We start from the raw sequence: 17,153 nt of genomic DNA, 5'->3' as shown, positions 1-17,153 counted from the left end.
AACCATGAGAAGGAAGCTGTGATGTAGTGTCCCTTAGCTCCAGGTATTGGCCAACATCTTGCTACATCATTCAGTGGAGAAACTGTTGCTGCAGGGCACTGATACCACAAATGCCTCTTGCATGTCCAGCCAGGAGTCACTCCTGCAGCCTGGAAAAACAGCTGCACATGCTTTGGCCCAACGGAGCTCTCAGGAAACCTGCAACTAAAGCACCATCTCAGTCTTCCCACCATTTTTCAGACCATATGAGCACTAATCTGCCTGCCCAAAATGAATGCAAGCATATAACCTAGAAATGTTAGTTTTAAACAAAGAGCGCACCACTCCACATCATGTATGTGAAGAAGACATAGCAGTATCACACACAGTTTTAAATTAATATTTTTATGTATTTTTCCCTCAGGAGATAATGTGTTTTCTGCCCCACAAAATTTCTAAGAGTTTTTTTTTTATTATTTTTGCTTTGTACAAGATGCAGGCCACGGCTCATCCCATGATAAAAGGACTCACCTGACACATGGAAAACTAGCCTAGGCCACAATGCCACTTAGGTGTTAAAATAACATGTGCCAGCCTAAGTGAAGAGACTAAATAATAGCTGTGAATCTGCAGTTCAAATGTCTGTCTCAATAAGGTGGTGCAAGAACATCTCATGTAAGTGACCTAGTCCCTGGACTATTGGTAACTGCAGAAGTTCCTCACAATAATTTCAGTGCAAACCTTTATCCTTTTAAAGACTGAACCACACACTGCAAGGGAAAATTGTGTTGTTATTTTTATCTAGCAGAAATATATTTCACTGAAAAACTTCCAAACCATCACTGATGCAGCAAACTTCTAAAAATGCTGAAAATATTACCTCTCAGCTTTTCTTTCACTTTTTAATCATCCATTATTTTTTCATTGATTCTTATTGACTATGCAAAGGCCAGGATTTCATCCTAAATTTTCCTCCTGATGATAAGGATTAGTACAGATATTTAGTCTTGTAGGTAAAGTGATACATGATTTCTTATCATGAATGCATTATGTTTCAAGATATTGACAACCCAGCTGCATACTTTGATTTTGAACTTCTAAGATTTGCTTTTCCCATCATGTAAAGTCCATGATAAAAATAATATATATATATTATTTAAAAGATTAAATGAAAGTTGGTAGATATTTTAAAAAACAGCTTTCCTCTTTGCTATACTCTTTTCACAATGAATCATAAATTAGGCTAAGAACAAAATGAGAGATGATGGAAATCAAAAAAGGATTAAACAATATATTAAAGACAATATATTAAAGAGTAACTTCCTTTAAAAGTACAGTTTCAGGAACTTTTAAACTATAGTAAGTTCTGTCCCCTCATTGCTTTACTAACCCTATAGAAAAAGAGGGTTGACATTAAAATCAATAATCATATTCATCTGCAGGTGTCAAAGCACTTTCCAAAATAAGTCAGTAAAATAGTCTTCTCAGAAATAGTGCAACGAAAGCACTAAGATGAAAGAGAAATAGTTAGTGACAGAACCAGGAATTACAGTCCAGTTCTTCAGTCGCCCAGTACAGATCCTTGTGTGTAAAACTACCCCACTTCTGACAAATGATTTTGGCTTTTTAATCTGCAATTTCAAAATTATTTACTTAGCAATATGAAATTATGCCACTGAATGAAAGAAGATACCACTTCTGCTAGGTGCTCTGATTACAATCATCTTCTGCCATTGCTTTTGACAATACAGCACTCTCACTACTAAGCCTGTTTTGGGAGCTTCACAGAGGTGGCAGATTCAGGCCATTTGTCAGGACAGAGGAACAACTCCTTTGTCTTCCTTGTTCTTGTTCTTGTCCTTCTTCTTGTTCTTGTTCTTTTTCTTGTTCTTGTTCTTGTTCTTGTCCTTCTTCTTTTTCTTTTTCTTGTCCTTCTTCTTGTTCTTGTTCGTCATCCTCCATCGCCTCGTCAGACTTGAGCATACAGGAATTTAACTCACTACAGTGAGCTCCAATGATGCCCACCCTGTTAGAAAACATGGTGTTAATAGGCTTGACACAATGAAGCAGAGGAAAATAGGAGAAAGGGGGAACAGCTTGTAGCATTTCCAAGGTAAACCAGCAAGGAACGTTGCCTCCTTTAGCTGGACTGTGAATAACACACACTATGCTGTGATTGTCTGCTTCCTCCAGGGAAGAACAAATAACCACACTTAGACACTCAGCACCTTGCATACCATGTCATGTTTCTGTCTCGAACGTGCATGCACACAACATGAATTGCGTATGTCCAAGTGAAACTTGGCCCTTCCTGGAAAGGTTGGCTGTATTGCGCATGAATTGCTGTGATTAAGTTATAACACCAAGATGCTTAGGGGGCACCCAACTTCCAAAGCATGCACAAAACAATTATATGTGCATTTGTAGCAAATTTCACTCTCTGAGGAAATACTGGACTTGCTGGTCGTGTGTTGTGGATAGGTCTGACAATTTTGCATGTAGAGTGCTATAGTGTTCATTAGATTGCCAGAATTCTGGTAGATCCAGAAAAACTAAGGCAATTCTCAAATTATAATTTCCAGGCAGAAGAAGATGACTTACGTAGAAAAGTCTTACAGGGAGCCTTATATACACTTCAGCAGAGCAACACTGAATTGGACTTGATGATCCCTATGGGTCCCTTCCAACTCAGGATATTCTACGATTCTATGATTCTATGTTTGCATCACTTATTACATAAAAACAATTGTAGTAATACTGCTGTTAACCATAGGCAGATGCAAAATTGAATATCTCTTTCATGGCATATGCAGGCTTGAAAAATGTTGTGTTTGTTTTGAATTGGAAGAAAAGGTTCTATCTGTATTACAATTTAAATTATTTTTTTTAAGTGCAATATAGTAACAAAAAAAAAATTGTCAGAATAGAATACATTGGTCATGTCAGATCAGAATGCTGAAGAAATAAGAAACTGTAATGAATCATGAGAGGAAAAAAATAAACATCCCATTTTGATTTTGACAAGTTTGAATTTGTTTTTTGTTCAAATTTATCTCAATGCATATTTGCTTTCCCAAAAAAACTTTCCAGTTTTAACAGAACAGTATGATGGGCAGTAGCTGCATTGCTTATAGTTAGCCAAGAGTTCTTCATCTGCAAGTTTCAGGCTCACTCACGCCTGCCTTACACTCCTCTTCCTCTCTAACTACTGCCTACGCAAGGCCCACATCCAACAGTCCCTCTCCTGGTGAGGAAGAGCTAGCTGCCAGACATCCTTCCTACCAGCCCTACCAGATCTATTTATGCAGAGAAATAGCCCCTCACTTGGTAGCAAACAGCTCTGAGAAGTCCGGCAGGTTGTCACACGAGCAGGGGCGTGGGTCCCTGCCCCGACAGTAGTGGTTCTGGGCGAGGTAATGAGCTCTCTCCTTTGGCAAGGGCAGCAGCATGCTGAGCATGGGCGAGCGCTGGTGGACCATGCTGTTTATGGGTGGATGCTTAGCATGGGCTTGTCTTGAAAGAAAACAAATGCAGCTGTTATCTCAGTCTATTCGGACAGGGCACATTATCGAAGGGCTCATCGGTATGTCAAACTGTACCTCTGCCATGGCAATCTCACTGCATCTGCATCAGCAGCCCTCTTGCCTGCTTCCTGCAAGAAAACATTTCTCCTGTCTTTTAGGGTGGGATTGAACATGTCGGAGCAAAGAAGCCTGCCGATTTCTTCCCGAATCACTTGGAAGTGCTTCCGTCTGAACACAAGCCAAGCCACATAGCTGCAGAAGTTGTAGAAGCCCTAAATTGAAAACACAGATCTCATTTTCACTGGGAGAAGGTTCAGAATCTCACTGCATCCCACAGTGCAGGTTGGCGTGACTCCATTAAAAAGTCAGCAACCAGTCTGGCATCAGACTTCACCAAATATCACTGAAGATTTGAAAGCAGACTTTTTTAAAGGTTTGCAGACAAATGAGGCTATAAACACAGTTAGCTCAGACAGATTTTGTCTTGCTCAGCTAACCAATGTGGCTTAGTTTTGATGCTAGGAACTAAGGAGTGAACCTGGGATTACCATCCAGTTTCCTTCAATAATTAATGGAAAGAGACTAGTGGGATGAGTCATTCTGTGGGGGTTCTTATCGCACACATCTGTCTCAAAAGGCAACAATTCACCCCCTTTGTCTGCATTGACTGTCAACGAAGCCTAAGGGCTTAGGCTGACAGGACAGCTATTGTTTGGGCAGCTGGAGTTAGACAAGATGATTCCCACCCAAAATGACAGCATTGTGATCACAGAAGATATTGCTACCAAATATGAACTCAGTGCCTCTTACTTCCACATCTCTGCTTGCTGGTTAAAAAGAAGATCCAGCTTTTCAGTCCATTTTAACATTTGTGATCCCTGGCCCAAGTTGAATCAATCCCCAGTAGACTGAGTCTCTACTAAGGTTCCTGAAAAGGTGGTCTCACTGGGACTACTGTGTATCCTTGGAATTGAATCCAGTTCCTCTCTTTCAAGGAAAGGCTTCCCAGTTTGTGAACTACAGAGTATAATTTGGGCCTAGCTGTTTTGTATTAATTTGCCAAAGCCCTGCTACATAGTGAGGCTCATAAATTGCTCGTTGAGCTGTATGTAGCAGGCCAGAAAAGCTTATTGGCATCTAAAAATGTTGCCAAGCACAATGGAATTGAAAGAAGACTGTGAAATTTCTTACCTATAGAGATGAAATTGTGAGGCCAATGACGAGAAGAAAGCTATAGACCAGACATCCCAGAAGGACCCCAGGCTGTTATGGGAACTGGCTGGGCTCTGAGCCACAGAGGGACTGAAATTCCCTGGCTCAGGGCTCCAAGGGGGAAGAGGCTTGGGCTGAAGGGCAAAAAGTTGGTATTTTACAGAGACATTATAATCTAGGCTCAAGAAGTAAAAGTTTACTGTAGGTACTACTCTGCCCTGCAAGTAAACCAGTGGGAGAACCAAAAGGAAAGGAGCAGGCTGTCTGAAGTACCTGAATGTGCGAGAGGGGGACATGGTCTGTGCTGACACTCAGTCAAAATCTCCATTTATCTTTGTGTCTTTCTTACCTCAAAGAAGTTCCAATCTTTCTGTAATGATGTTGTTCTCCTAAAGCAGTGAACAAGAGCACAAAATTAATAGCAGCAGTCATCCTTTCAGTTCTTTGTACAGAGCTTTGAATATGACTCACGGGGCTGCTGCCAAGCTGGCATTTCACCAGGGCAATAAAGTTGTTGCTGGTAAATCCTCATTACTAGCATGCAGAGACCTACTGTCTAAGAGAAAGACAAGAATTCTGCGCTGCCTCAGAAGGAGAAAAGGCAAAATATTGTATGGCTCAGTTAATTAAATCCAATAGAACAAAGCTGGATGTGATGAGCAGGGGAGGCACCCCTACTATGCTATCAAAACTGATCTCTCTGCTTGGGCCTCTTAAAAGTGGTCAGCTCTGATCTAACCCAGTTCCCACTGAAATGAATAGAAAACTCTCCCTGACATCACTGCAAGAGCAATGAGCACAGTTACCAAGGGCACAAAGCCAGGCCAATGCTGAGACAATATACTTGAAAGTCAGGAAGGAGATGCCAAATGCATCTCCAAGAAGAAATGTAAAACATGCACGAAAACGACAAAGGGCCTTTGTTAAAGAAGCAGCAATTTGCGCAGTGGACGCCAGAGAGATGCTCTCACCACCCACTTGAGCCTGGGGATTCTCATGCAAAGCCAGATGACTGTCCTTCATGGAAGCACATTAGAGTGGAGGGTGATGCACATATCCCAGCAGCCACTTGGTTCTCTGGGAGCTGGCACGGCTCACCCTTGTGGAAGGGAAAGCAAATTTTCTCTACCAGCCTTTGGATCTCCACAGTCCTGCCAGATGCACGATAAACTCCATCTCTGTCAACTCACCAACTCCTGAAATGTCCCTAACCTTCCTGATAGCATCAACTGTTCCACACACTTAGGGTACACCCAGCTGCCATCACCCCAGAAACGTCACTGCAGCCCTGTAGCTCTATTTACTATCTTCTGATCTTCATTTATTGGTATTTTGATCAGGAGGACTGTGTATCTCCCTGCCAACCTCTCACTAATCATACCCTTCATGACACCAGCTGAGATCCCAAACCACATATTGTACAAGAGAAAAGAAGTTTGACTCTTCAAGCGTGGCACAGCCATCTGCCCAAGTAGATCTCCCAGATAACTTCAACACTTTTAATTCCTTATGAATTCTGGAAAATCACAATGTTCTGTGTTTCAGAATATCAGAGCAGAGGAACCTAATGTGAACCCAGCTTTTAAAACCTTAATGTAAAACCCTGCTTCACCTTTAACATTAGATAGCTCATGCATTATTTTAGAACCACTCCCCGATTTAGCAGAGAAACCAATGTGGAGGCCAGCAACAGAAATTAACAGCAATAATTAGAGTTAAATAATGCTAGGGGTCTCCACCCTTCTTTTCCCCGGTGCTTTACTTCCTTCAAGTAAGGTATTAAGCTAAGAGACCTGCTTGAAGTAAAGTTTCCTAAAATAAATGCTGAAGCAAGAGGCACCTCCCATGTCTACAGCACAGTTGCTCATTACCTAGGAAAATACAGAAAGGGTTAGGAAAACATCAAACTTGCAACAAGATTCAGGACAGGACTTGTAAGAAATATGTGAATGAGTGAGCAAAGAGCATCATGATTTCCAGAAATATAACAACAGTGACCTCTTAGAGCTGTCAGGGTGACAGGATGAATTAATGTGTGAAAGAGGACAGTGCAAAGGGCAGACAGTGCTGTAGGCATGGGGTTTGGATGTAAGATCATGGCTTCAGACATCTACAAGAATTACTGTTCTGTGTAGGGGCACACAGGGCAATGTTTCTTGTGCCATTTTAACAGCTCCTTTGACCATGGCTGTGACTCCAATTGCTCATGGATCAAGCTAGCATCAAGGATCAGTAAGGGCCGACTCAACTATTTGTGCCATCGATGCTTGCAGCTTTGGGAACACTCTGTATTTTTCCCATTATGACAAATACCCATAAGGAAACTGGCACCACAAAAAGGTTGCACAACCTCCATCAACTTAAAAGGAGAAAGCCAGACACACCTATTCCTTCCTCAGCGTTGGAGGCACAAAAGGACTAATGCTAACATACACAAATAACAGGTCTGGAGGAACTCTCTCAAATTCCAGTCTGGGATGGTATCAAGATAGGATTTTAATGCTGCATTTTACAAATCATGTAAATTGTTAAGATGAAGATGTTCTCCATCTAAGCTTCCCTTTTTAAGACGGGAGACTTTCAGAGAAAGACTTCACATGAAAAATCAATAATTTTATATGAACACATACACATTTGGAAGATCTGGAAGGGTCACTTGGAAGATCAGTTTCTCAACATAGTATAAGATTTAATTAAGATGTTGCTATGGTGAATTACAAGGAAAAGCAAAAGCTTCAATACCAGCATGAAAACATGGTTGGGTTATAAGAAAACATAGTAAAACTGAATGAGTTTTATATTAATGATAATTTCTCAGTTTTTTAATCTAAACATTTTCCAAGTAAAATAAATACATAAATAATCATCAAAGGTAGCCCTAGCCCCAGTTTCCATTTTGACAAAGGACCTTTTCCACCCAAAAGAATGTATGCTTAAAAAATTCCTAATCATCTTTTACAATTAAGAGTGTTAATCAGTTCTGTCCCTTAGCTCTCATATTTGGCAGTTCATATAATGGTCTGGGAGGCTCCAGATAACATTTAAGGCTAAACTGAGTCAGCCTGGTAGAGATTATATTTATGTAATTGCCGAATGCTATGGGAAGTGCCATACATTGTAACATGCTCAGCATTAGCCTAACTCTGAAGTCAGCTGTAGTCAGCTACCACCACCCTGCTATGAGTAACCCAGTCAGGTCTCTCTTCATACAGCACCTTACCTCATGAATGCTTTAGGACACAGCCCTTTTCTAGCCTTTGTGTTTTTTACAGCCTAGACACCAGCGTCCCAACCCACTGCCAGCCTCTAACCCCCACTGTGATGGAAATATTAAAGAACACAGTTTCCTGTTTCAGCTCTCTGCTCTCGCTCCTGAGCTGCTGTTCTTTTTGCCACTAGACCTCTTCCTTGCCACAATCCTGCACATTCCCATCCACCAGACAGTGCGAGTGAGTGGAGAGGCAGCAGAGCTAACTAGCTCTGTACGCAGCACAGGCTGCTTTATCCAGCTGCATCCAGTCCTTGGATTCAAGTTGCTTTTTGCAGTAAGTTCCTCAAACTGAGTCTCATAAGTGCTGACATTAGGGCCACCCAACAGAAACAATGAAATGCTGTCACAACCCTCCCTGTCCAACCAGCAAGAAGGTTAACTGGATGCCTTAGCAGAAAACTGGAAGCAGGCATGTGGCACACAACTCTGCTCCCAGATCCGCCCCCTGAAATGCCAACATGCCAGGATGCTGTGAGAATGTGCAGTTAATTTTCAGGGTTCAGTGCCCTGTGGCATGGGGGCACACCAAAATGAAAGCCCTGTGGGGACAGCAGTCTCCAGCTCCCCTTTGCTTTCACTGTTTCATAGGTTACCTTCTCTTGGTTAGGAGGATACCCAGGTTCCTCCAGCCCCAGAGAGGAGTGAGGCTGCCAGAAGCTGTGTTGCAGGAAGACAGGAGAAGGATTGTGACTCCTCTGGAGAACTGGCAGCAGAGTTTCACACCAATGGACTTTGAAAAAATGTGCCTGAAACTGCTCTGAGAAAATCCTAGTGACTGGCTACTGCCCCAAAAAAGGAAACATGCATACTTGTCTCCAAGCCTCATAATTCCCCTAGTTTCTCTGCCTTTTAAAATACCTTCCCATTCATTCATACCTCCTTCAGTTTCTTTTTAAATTCCCACTACAGCTTTTTGTTCCTCTTAGTCCTTAGCTGGGCCCACGGCATCTACGGAGGTACCGGTCTCCACCACTCTGAAAAAGCCATGCACCATCTTCCCTGCTCAGAGGTAGGAGTCCTGCACTCCCAATGCCCACAGTCCCTAAGCACAACCTTTTCTTGTCTCTAGTCCCTTCACAAGCACGGTCCCTTCCACCTGCAAGTAGTCTTATGCTATTTCAGACTTGGCATAGGAAATTTATGCAAGGATCAATAGCAAACAGCAGGCACATAACCATTTGCTTTTAAGGTTTAATGAGTCAAAATGGCACAGGTGAGATCCATAGCTGGCATGGCTTTTTGCACTGCTGGATTTCACACTGAACCCATCAAAGTTTCCTGCTGTGTGTATCTAGCAAGCCTTCCGCATGCCAGGGCTAGAGCTTCCCAGGCTGGTATTCAGAACTCTGCTGCAACTTGCTGTGGCCGAACCAGTTGGCAACAGCTCACCAGAAACACTTCTGGAGCCAGTTACCAGCTAGAGCAGCTGGGAGATTGGGACACTTCTCTGTCTCTTGGTCCCTTTGCCCCTGTGACTGTTCGTCTCATGAGACGTGTTACCTCGGGCTTTCACTTGTGTCACCCAAAAGGGGCCTTGGCCTTGGGCTGCCGTGGCCCTTGACACAGCAAGGGTCCCCAGAAGGAAGAGCTTTTCTTGGCTTACTTTCCACTAGGCGAGTGGCTCTGCTGTGCCAGGCCTCTTTCGAGGATAAAGTTACTGTAGACCTTGGCAAGGTGAATCCTGGCTACTGCTAACTTCGCCAAGACATCGTCCATTTCTTTATTCTCCAGAAAAATCATAGTCCTGTTAAAATAAATAAATAAATAAATAAATTTAGAGAATGGATGGATGGTTTTCAGGCACATAAACCAACACACCCTATGACTTCACTATCTGAAGACCCCTCTACAGCAGGGCTGAGTTCAGAAGCTTCCAGGCCTGGGGCTTGGGCCCAGACAGTCTCCCTTGCCCTACAGAACTTGTAAGCTCTGTGCCCACAGCCTCTCAGGTTGCCGTCTTTGATCCTACATAGCTTATGAACCCTTTTTGCAGCCTACACGAAAGCCCTGGAGGTGCATTTAGATCTCTCCAGGCACAGACTCTGTCATTGGGCAGCCTGAAGCAGTGGGTCTGGCTCGTTCGGAGACGGTACTTACTTCTCTTCAAAAAGGCACACGAAGCGCTTTTGGGGTGGCCTCTAAACAGGAACGGCTGACACCGCAAGCCTGTATTTTAAACCACTTCAGATCAAACGCTAAGGAAATGCCAAACCAAAGAGCTTTCTATTTCCTCTGCTTCCCCTGTAATCCACCCGACTGTCTCCCAGGGCCTGGGAGCGCTACAGGCCTAAAAGTTAGCAGCCTCCTTTCACGCTCGGGAGGGTTGTTTTTATCTGTCCCATCCCTGATGGCCTCCAGCTCTAAAGCTTCCTGCATGACCCACCTTTAATAATTAGGACAATTACTCTGGGCTTCTCAAGGATAATTGCTAATAAAATTCAGCAAATTTTCCTCAAAAGACATGAAAGGGTTGGAAGCAGAAACAGATAGAAACTAAGGGGGGGAAGAAAATGCAGGACAGAAATAATAGCCCATGTTCCATTCATGTCTCATTCACTACTGCTTAATTTTTGTTCTTAGAGCCACATATTTCAGAGATGAATACTCCCAGGCTGTCTCCAGTGGGGCAATGCTTCATGCCCACTGCTTTGGAAAACTGGTTTGTTGCTTTAGAAGTTGTCTACAAGATCTTTCTGAATCTAGAAGAAGCCAGGAAAACACAAATCTTGGATGTACGCAGAATCTGAATAGCATCAAGAGAAGATAAGGTTGCAAAAAGCCAAAGATGTCCAGATTTGTGATGACTTTCTCTTATAGGAACTCCTTCTGACATAAGAAAGTTTAATGCACAGAAGCAATGATTTCATAAGCAAAGATGGTCTTAGATGTTTTCTTGAGACGTCTTGAGACATGAGTACTTCTACACTGCCTAGGTTCAAGACAATTGAGTTATTCAGCCCATCAAGCACAGTGGACAAAGAATTCACAACAGATGAGTTGGGCATCTCTCACAGGCAGCCCAAATGGCAGGAATTCCAGAAACACCAAGTATGAACAGGAATGAACTGTGCTGTTGTTTCTGCATTACTGCATTAGCACACAGGGTCTGCAAGAAGAGCAGCTCAAGGACTGCACGGTCATTGGATGTGTCCACCATACAGGAACATCAGGCTGCTGAAGGACTAGGCAGGTCACCAAGCCAAGTCTCCAAGCAATCTGTCTGTCAGCTTAACTCTGAGCAAATTATAGGTGTCACTAACCAGACACATGAAATGGTACCAGCTTGTCTTGCCTGCAGTCTGTCTCTACCTGTGGCACGTAGCCAGTACTACACAGGAAAGCGAAAAAGCCTCTGAAATTAAATTACATCTAGGAGGAAGGGGAGGGAGGTTTCTTCCTGAAGAAATAACTAGCAACAGCCCTGAGCATGGGATTTAAGTGGGATAAGTACAGGAAAACAAATGGCTATGCAATCTTCTTTCACATCCTCTCAAATACATCAACATATCACATACCCAAGGATTCTTATCACAAGCGTCATTTTCTGTCATTATGATTTTATTATGTGGTTAAAAAATCCCTCTCACAAGCTCACAGAGCTCCACCTTCAGAAAAAAAAAAAAAAAAAAAAAAAAAAAAAAAAAAAAAAGAGTAGTTTTCTCCCCAGCCCCCATTACTTTCTAGTAGAAGACTATTCCAGAACTTTAGTCCACAGAAGGAAAAAAAAAAAAAAAAAAAAAAAAGCGCAGTCCTTGCTACCTTTGATTTGAAATAAACATATGCCAAATTCAGAATCAGACAAGGTGGATAACAGAGGAAATGGGGGGGGGGGGGGGGGGGACAAGGATAGGGGGGGACGACACTTGAACAGAGAATGAAGACGCAATGTCAGAAAGCTCTTCACACAATGATTAATATCTTCTCGTTACTCCATGTCAGCTAAGATGCAAGAACAATTAAGGGAAATTTTTAACATTAAGTAAGATCGCAAATTGCCTTTTTTCATTTAATTATCCTTCCTTGTATTTATACTTTGGAAGATCAATATCCTGACTTCCTCCTTCTGCATGGTAAACATCTCTTTTTTAAGCTTCTCTGATGTTACATTGCATGCAGCTAATCCTGGCAAGCAAGCCACTTCCCTTCAGGGGAGGCAGTAAATCTAAATAAAACAGTGCTACAGAATTTTTCTTTGGGAAGCTCAGAGATGGTATATGTTTCCCACCAAAAGGCAGCAGTCACTCTGGGAGCACTGCATGCCATAATGCAGCAAAATATCTCTTCTGGCAGAGTTTAACCAGTGTTTATAGCTGGTAGTTACTAATCAGAGCCCTCTTGACCCAGGAAACATAAATCTGTATGGCAATAGGTCCGAATCCTCTTCTTTGTTTCAGTCTGTTTTTGTATTTGCCACACCAGCTGATGATATGAATCATGCTGAGATGCCATGGCCAGTGCAGAGTCCTCCTTGTCCTTTACCAGCCAAGAACAAGGGGATCATTCTGCAAATTTCAGCCCAAATCACCACAGCTGTATCTAGGACTTTTATGTTCAAAAATATGTTGATGGTTTCCTTTATTTATGAAATATTCCTTGCACAATGAGAACCTGTCAATCTACAGACATGAAAGAAATCATTTCCTTAAGGCCAACAATTCTCCAGAAGTCTTTTCTTCAATACAGAGAACTCAACCCCTGTGTATGTATATCAAGGCTTCATGAATTGTGAAGAAAGTAATTATCAGGTGTTTTAATAAAATGGTCAATCAATTCTCAGAGACTATTAAAGAGTCCAGAAAATCATTAAGGTTTCTTATAACCATGGTTTGTAACTCAGTAACACTTTCTCCCAAGGCATAAAACTCTCTAACACAGCAGCTCCTAAACTGTTCCTCTGGCATCCCCACTTCCACTTTGCAAGGTAGCAAGTGTGGTCACACACCCTTGCTTGGAAACTGCTTTCCTAGCATAAATTTCTCATGCTGTAACATGTTTCTAGCACTGAAGAGTCATCTGAACCTGTCTTGCCAAGTATTTAGAAATGGAATCTTGGAGCAATGTGACCCACAGCACAACTAAACGCCCAGCACACTCAGCTGTGATTCGGAGGTGCTCCATATTGCAAGCAGAAATGATGGGATGCTAACGCTGTTATTGGGAAATGGCAATAGGGGATGGCTATTTGGGTCAGGGCACCCACACCGATTTAACATTTGGGTAGTAGTAATGATTTATTCAGACTGCAGTATTATCTTGAGGAGATAAATACCCAGGGCAAAGTCTGGATATTTACACACTTAAAGTCAGGCAAGCTCTGGTACTTACAACTCAAATGTTTTGTACTCACGAAATCAAGGATGTGGTTTCTTTTTCCAGGGCAATTTTTTCCAGGTAAAAAGATAAGTAGAAAAGCAGGGCCATGAGGAACTCATCTAGTTTCTTATTCCTAAATGAAAGGTAGAAATGTCACTGGGAAGCCTGTAGGTCTGCAGATCTAGACACCACCAGACCATTATAACAAAGAACAAAGTCTCTGCTCAAGGGCCTGCATTATATCGAATATCTGTGGGGCTGAGACCCATTCATAGTAAGCACTTCACTCTACAGTGAGATTTTGGAGGCTATTAGAGAAATACTAGCAGTGTTCAAGAAACATGCTGAACAGTGGATTGAATTGGGTATCATCAGACTTCCTGCAAGCACATTTTCTGCACTGAACATGCTGAAAAAGCAGCATTTGCATTCAGAGTAAGACAGGAAAACTGGGACAACTGGGACACCTCTCCTCTTATCCAAGGACAGTATGACTAAGGCCCAACAAAGTCTACAGATGCAATTCTAAATCAAAGGCAATGCAGCCACTGCATGGCCCTGGCGATCTCAGGGAAACGCCTCTGAGATGTGATGCTCTGCCGGCTGCCTCCTTCCTTTAGCATGTAGAGGAGTAACACAGATAAGCAGCGGCAGCAATTAATGAGCTCTGCAGCTCTGAGCAGAACAGCAGCTGCACAAGAAGACAGCCCAGATGCTCAGTTGTGTTAGGTACTCATGGTGCATGCAGTGTTGTGGATGCTCTGGCAAACATGGAATTTAACTTAGGGTAAGATGAATAACAACCTTTGGACATTTAGGCCCAAGTTCCTGGCTCCCTTTAGCTAACAGAGTGGAGGGCTTCTAAACAAGCAGTGGGATTATTTCTCTGAATGCCAAGGTTAAAATGCATGTGGTGTTATTTCACACTAAACCCCTCTTCTAAGCCTCTGATATTTCATACTCCTCTTCTCATACACCATAGTCTCTCCACCACCCAACACACACACATAATTCTCGAAACAATTTGTAGATAACATACCCCATAACTGCTGAAGAAGGTAGCATGCGCTCTGACTTTTTTTCTTCTTCTTTCAAAAGTAAAGCAACATCTGAAAACACAGAGGAGAAAATAGTATATCCTCCAAAAAATCGCTAGCTATTAGTAGAAATAGTTTTCTGATTTCTGTGGGCAATGCCTTGCTGATACAAGATACCAACATTTACTCACATTTGACATCATCCAACGTCACATATTCATGTTGTACCCACTTTGACAGCTTATGGATTTTTTCCTCTTTGTCATCCAGCTTTTTTTCAGGGAGCTTTGCGCTGCCTTCATCTTGGAAGATGCTAGTAGTTGACCAATACATAGCATTTAAGGACACTGTTAATTCCAGTCACAGAACAGTCACATTATCTACCTGGTATGCACTTTCCTCATTGCACACAATTTCAAAGGGCCAGGCAGTGAAATGTGCTTGGCAGATAGCCTGAGCTAACTTTCAGCTATTATAACCACAAAACAGGCTGGGAATGTTAGGAGAAATAGGACATTTCACCTCCAAGCTTGCTTCTGAAGTTGCCTTTTTAGTTGCTAATATAATAAATTGCGACTATATTATTTAGATCAAAGAGGTTTTAAGTAATGGATGAAAGTCAGCTACACCGTGTTGTGAATTTATAAAATTAATAATAATAATAATACTTTAATCTTTGAAGTGCCTTACAAAGATGAATTAATTACCTCACAATACTCTTCAGAGCAGATGAGAATTATTACCTCTTTCTGAGCGATCTGGAAACAGCAACAAAGATGCAGAATGACTTTACCAAACTCACAGCAGGCTAGCGCCTGAGCTAGCATTCAACACCAGGCATGTCTGGCCCTGTTTTTGTGTTCAGACCACTCATCCACCCTATTGAAATGACAGGTGGCTCCCTGCTTCACGTGTTTTGTTCAGACATGATCCTCAGACAATGGATGAAAATATTCCCACCCAAATAATCTTGTTCCTTCTTGAGCTGTGTCAGTTGGTTTGACATACCTCTTTAATGTCTTGACACATATTTCCCAAAAGCAAGTATTTTTTCCTTCCTTAAGGTTTTCCTGAGATGCTGGACTGGAGCTGAAATAGAGAGTGTGTGCATGCAGTGGCATGAATTTACATTTTTAGCAGCAGTGCAAAAAGGTCAACATGCCATGATAAAGAGGAATATATATTTCATCCTCTAACTGACACTAAGAAAACATCTGGGTCATGCTGAGGTCCGCATGAGACATTGCTTTCAAGAAGAGAGAAGCAAAAGTAAGGAAAGGTCCTCCTGCTCTGTCTCCTGCCATCATAAGCACTGCGTCATGTAAACCCTTCAAGTCACCCATGTCTCAAGTGGCTTCACCCTCCTGCTCTTGTCCTGACAATGCCAATGAATAGGGACTTTGGGTTCACCAAGGGCAGAGGCAGCAGACGTGGCTGGGAAACTCATTCCCATCCCAGAGAACACCGGGTAGAGTCAGCAGCATCCCCAAGCCTATGAGGGAAGCTGGCTGATGCTGCTGAGACTCAGACCATGAAAGGCACCCACAACAGCTGTGTGGTCAGGGAAGAGGTGAGCAGCCCAGCTCTGCCATGACGAAGGCTTGGAAAATGCCAGCAGGGCAGGGAGGCAGCAGCAGGGAGCGGGCGACTGACCCAGCTGCACCACGCCACGCCGCGCTGCACTGTGCACTGCCTGCCCTGCATCTGGGAAGAGGGCAGCAGAGGATATTGTTTCTCCCCAGTGGTTAAATGTATGGAAATTTTTCAGGCCAGATGAAGTCTGAATCCACAGCTGCCACACCAACTCAAAGTGCAGGTACATGAGCTTTCTCCCCTGCACAGCTGTGGTTTCCCAAAAGGTTTGCAGTCCTACAGTGCTCACTGCCATGTGGGGCCGAACGTAATGCAGAGAGCTTCAGTCCACAGACTCAGTGGACCTCCACCTGTAGATGCCATTTGGCCCTCGGTTTCAGCACTGCTGCTGCACCGCATGGCTTTCTGGCACCGGGCAGGACTTGCCACACACTTTTAGCAGTCCCTCTGAAGTGGATTCATCTTGAGACCAGTACAGAACAAATGCATATTTCTGTTTTTCTCCATTAACATGAGGGGATAAATGCCACAGAATAACATTTAAGAGCTCCAGCCTCGATATATACATATATATATATGTATATATATATATGTATCTATATATATGTATCTATATATATATACACACAAATACATATTTGTCATGGAGTTTGTCAATGCTTTTCAGCCAAAGCTATGTTAGACTGATTTTGCCTTACTTGGAACAGCTGAATCAAGGCCTTAAAACTGCACAATCTGAAATCAAACAGAATTCTTTTACCTTGCAAATTCAAGTGTATTAGTATCATCTTTCCAGTACCACACGCCTGAAGTTAGTTTTATTGTCTGCAAGAAAACAGCACGCAGGTTACATGTCTGAAACACAAAGCTCTTGTTCTCGGCGCAGCTCAACAAAATATTTAGAACACGAGCGCTGTGCATATTGCCCATTATGTACCTTCCTTAAAACTGCTTTTCACCTAGTTGTTATTTGTGACTCAGTTAAACAGAAGTTCTCTCAGATTAGAGGTTGTCAGCATAAGATAAAACATGCAAACACATACACACACATTCACACAAAAATCCATCCTGTTTTATGTCTTTCAGGTTATTAATAAATACTTGAAAGTTTGCTAAGGAACATCAGTTTTTGGGATGCCAGTGAATCAATAAAGACTGAGAAATTGAATGGAGCCCTGCATTATACAACGTATCACTTTTATTTGGTTTTGATAACGTTTGTGT

General features: G+C 42.5%; 1 protein-coding gene across 1 annotated transcript; it reads right to left on the bottom strand.

The window, feature by feature from the left end:
• Positions 1 to 1,761: 1,761 nt before the first annotated feature.
• Positions 1,762 to 16,859, bottom strand: PPP1R36 (protein phosphatase 1 regulatory subunit 36). Its single transcript, XM_032187836.1, has 11 exons — positions 16,690 to 16,859; positions 15,345 to 15,425; positions 14,528 to 14,649; positions 14,339 to 14,408; positions 13,334 to 13,432; positions 9,590 to 9,730; positions 5,065 to 5,104; positions 3,579 to 3,775; positions 3,304 to 3,492; positions 1,935 to 2,005; positions 1,762 to 1,865 (listed from the first exon to the last, which is right to left on the bottom strand). The coding sequence occupies exons 1-11, from the start codon at positions 16,857 to 16,859 to the stop codon at positions 1,762 to 1,764; spliced, it is 1,284 nt and encodes a 427-aa protein (XP_032043727.1).
• Positions 16,860 to 17,153: the final 294 nt, after the last annotated feature.

The sequence above is a fragment of the Aythya fuligula genome, chromosome 5 (genome assembly GCF_009819795.1).
Source record: "Aythya fuligula isolate bAytFul2 chromosome 5, bAytFul2.pri, whole genome shotgun sequence".
In the NCBI taxonomy this organism is placed as follows: domain Eukaryota; kingdom Metazoa; phylum Chordata; class Aves; order Anseriformes; family Anatidae; genus Aythya; species Aythya fuligula.
The sequence above is the reverse complement of the archived record's forward strand: the minus strand, read 5'-3'. Positions and strand labels throughout refer to the sequence as shown.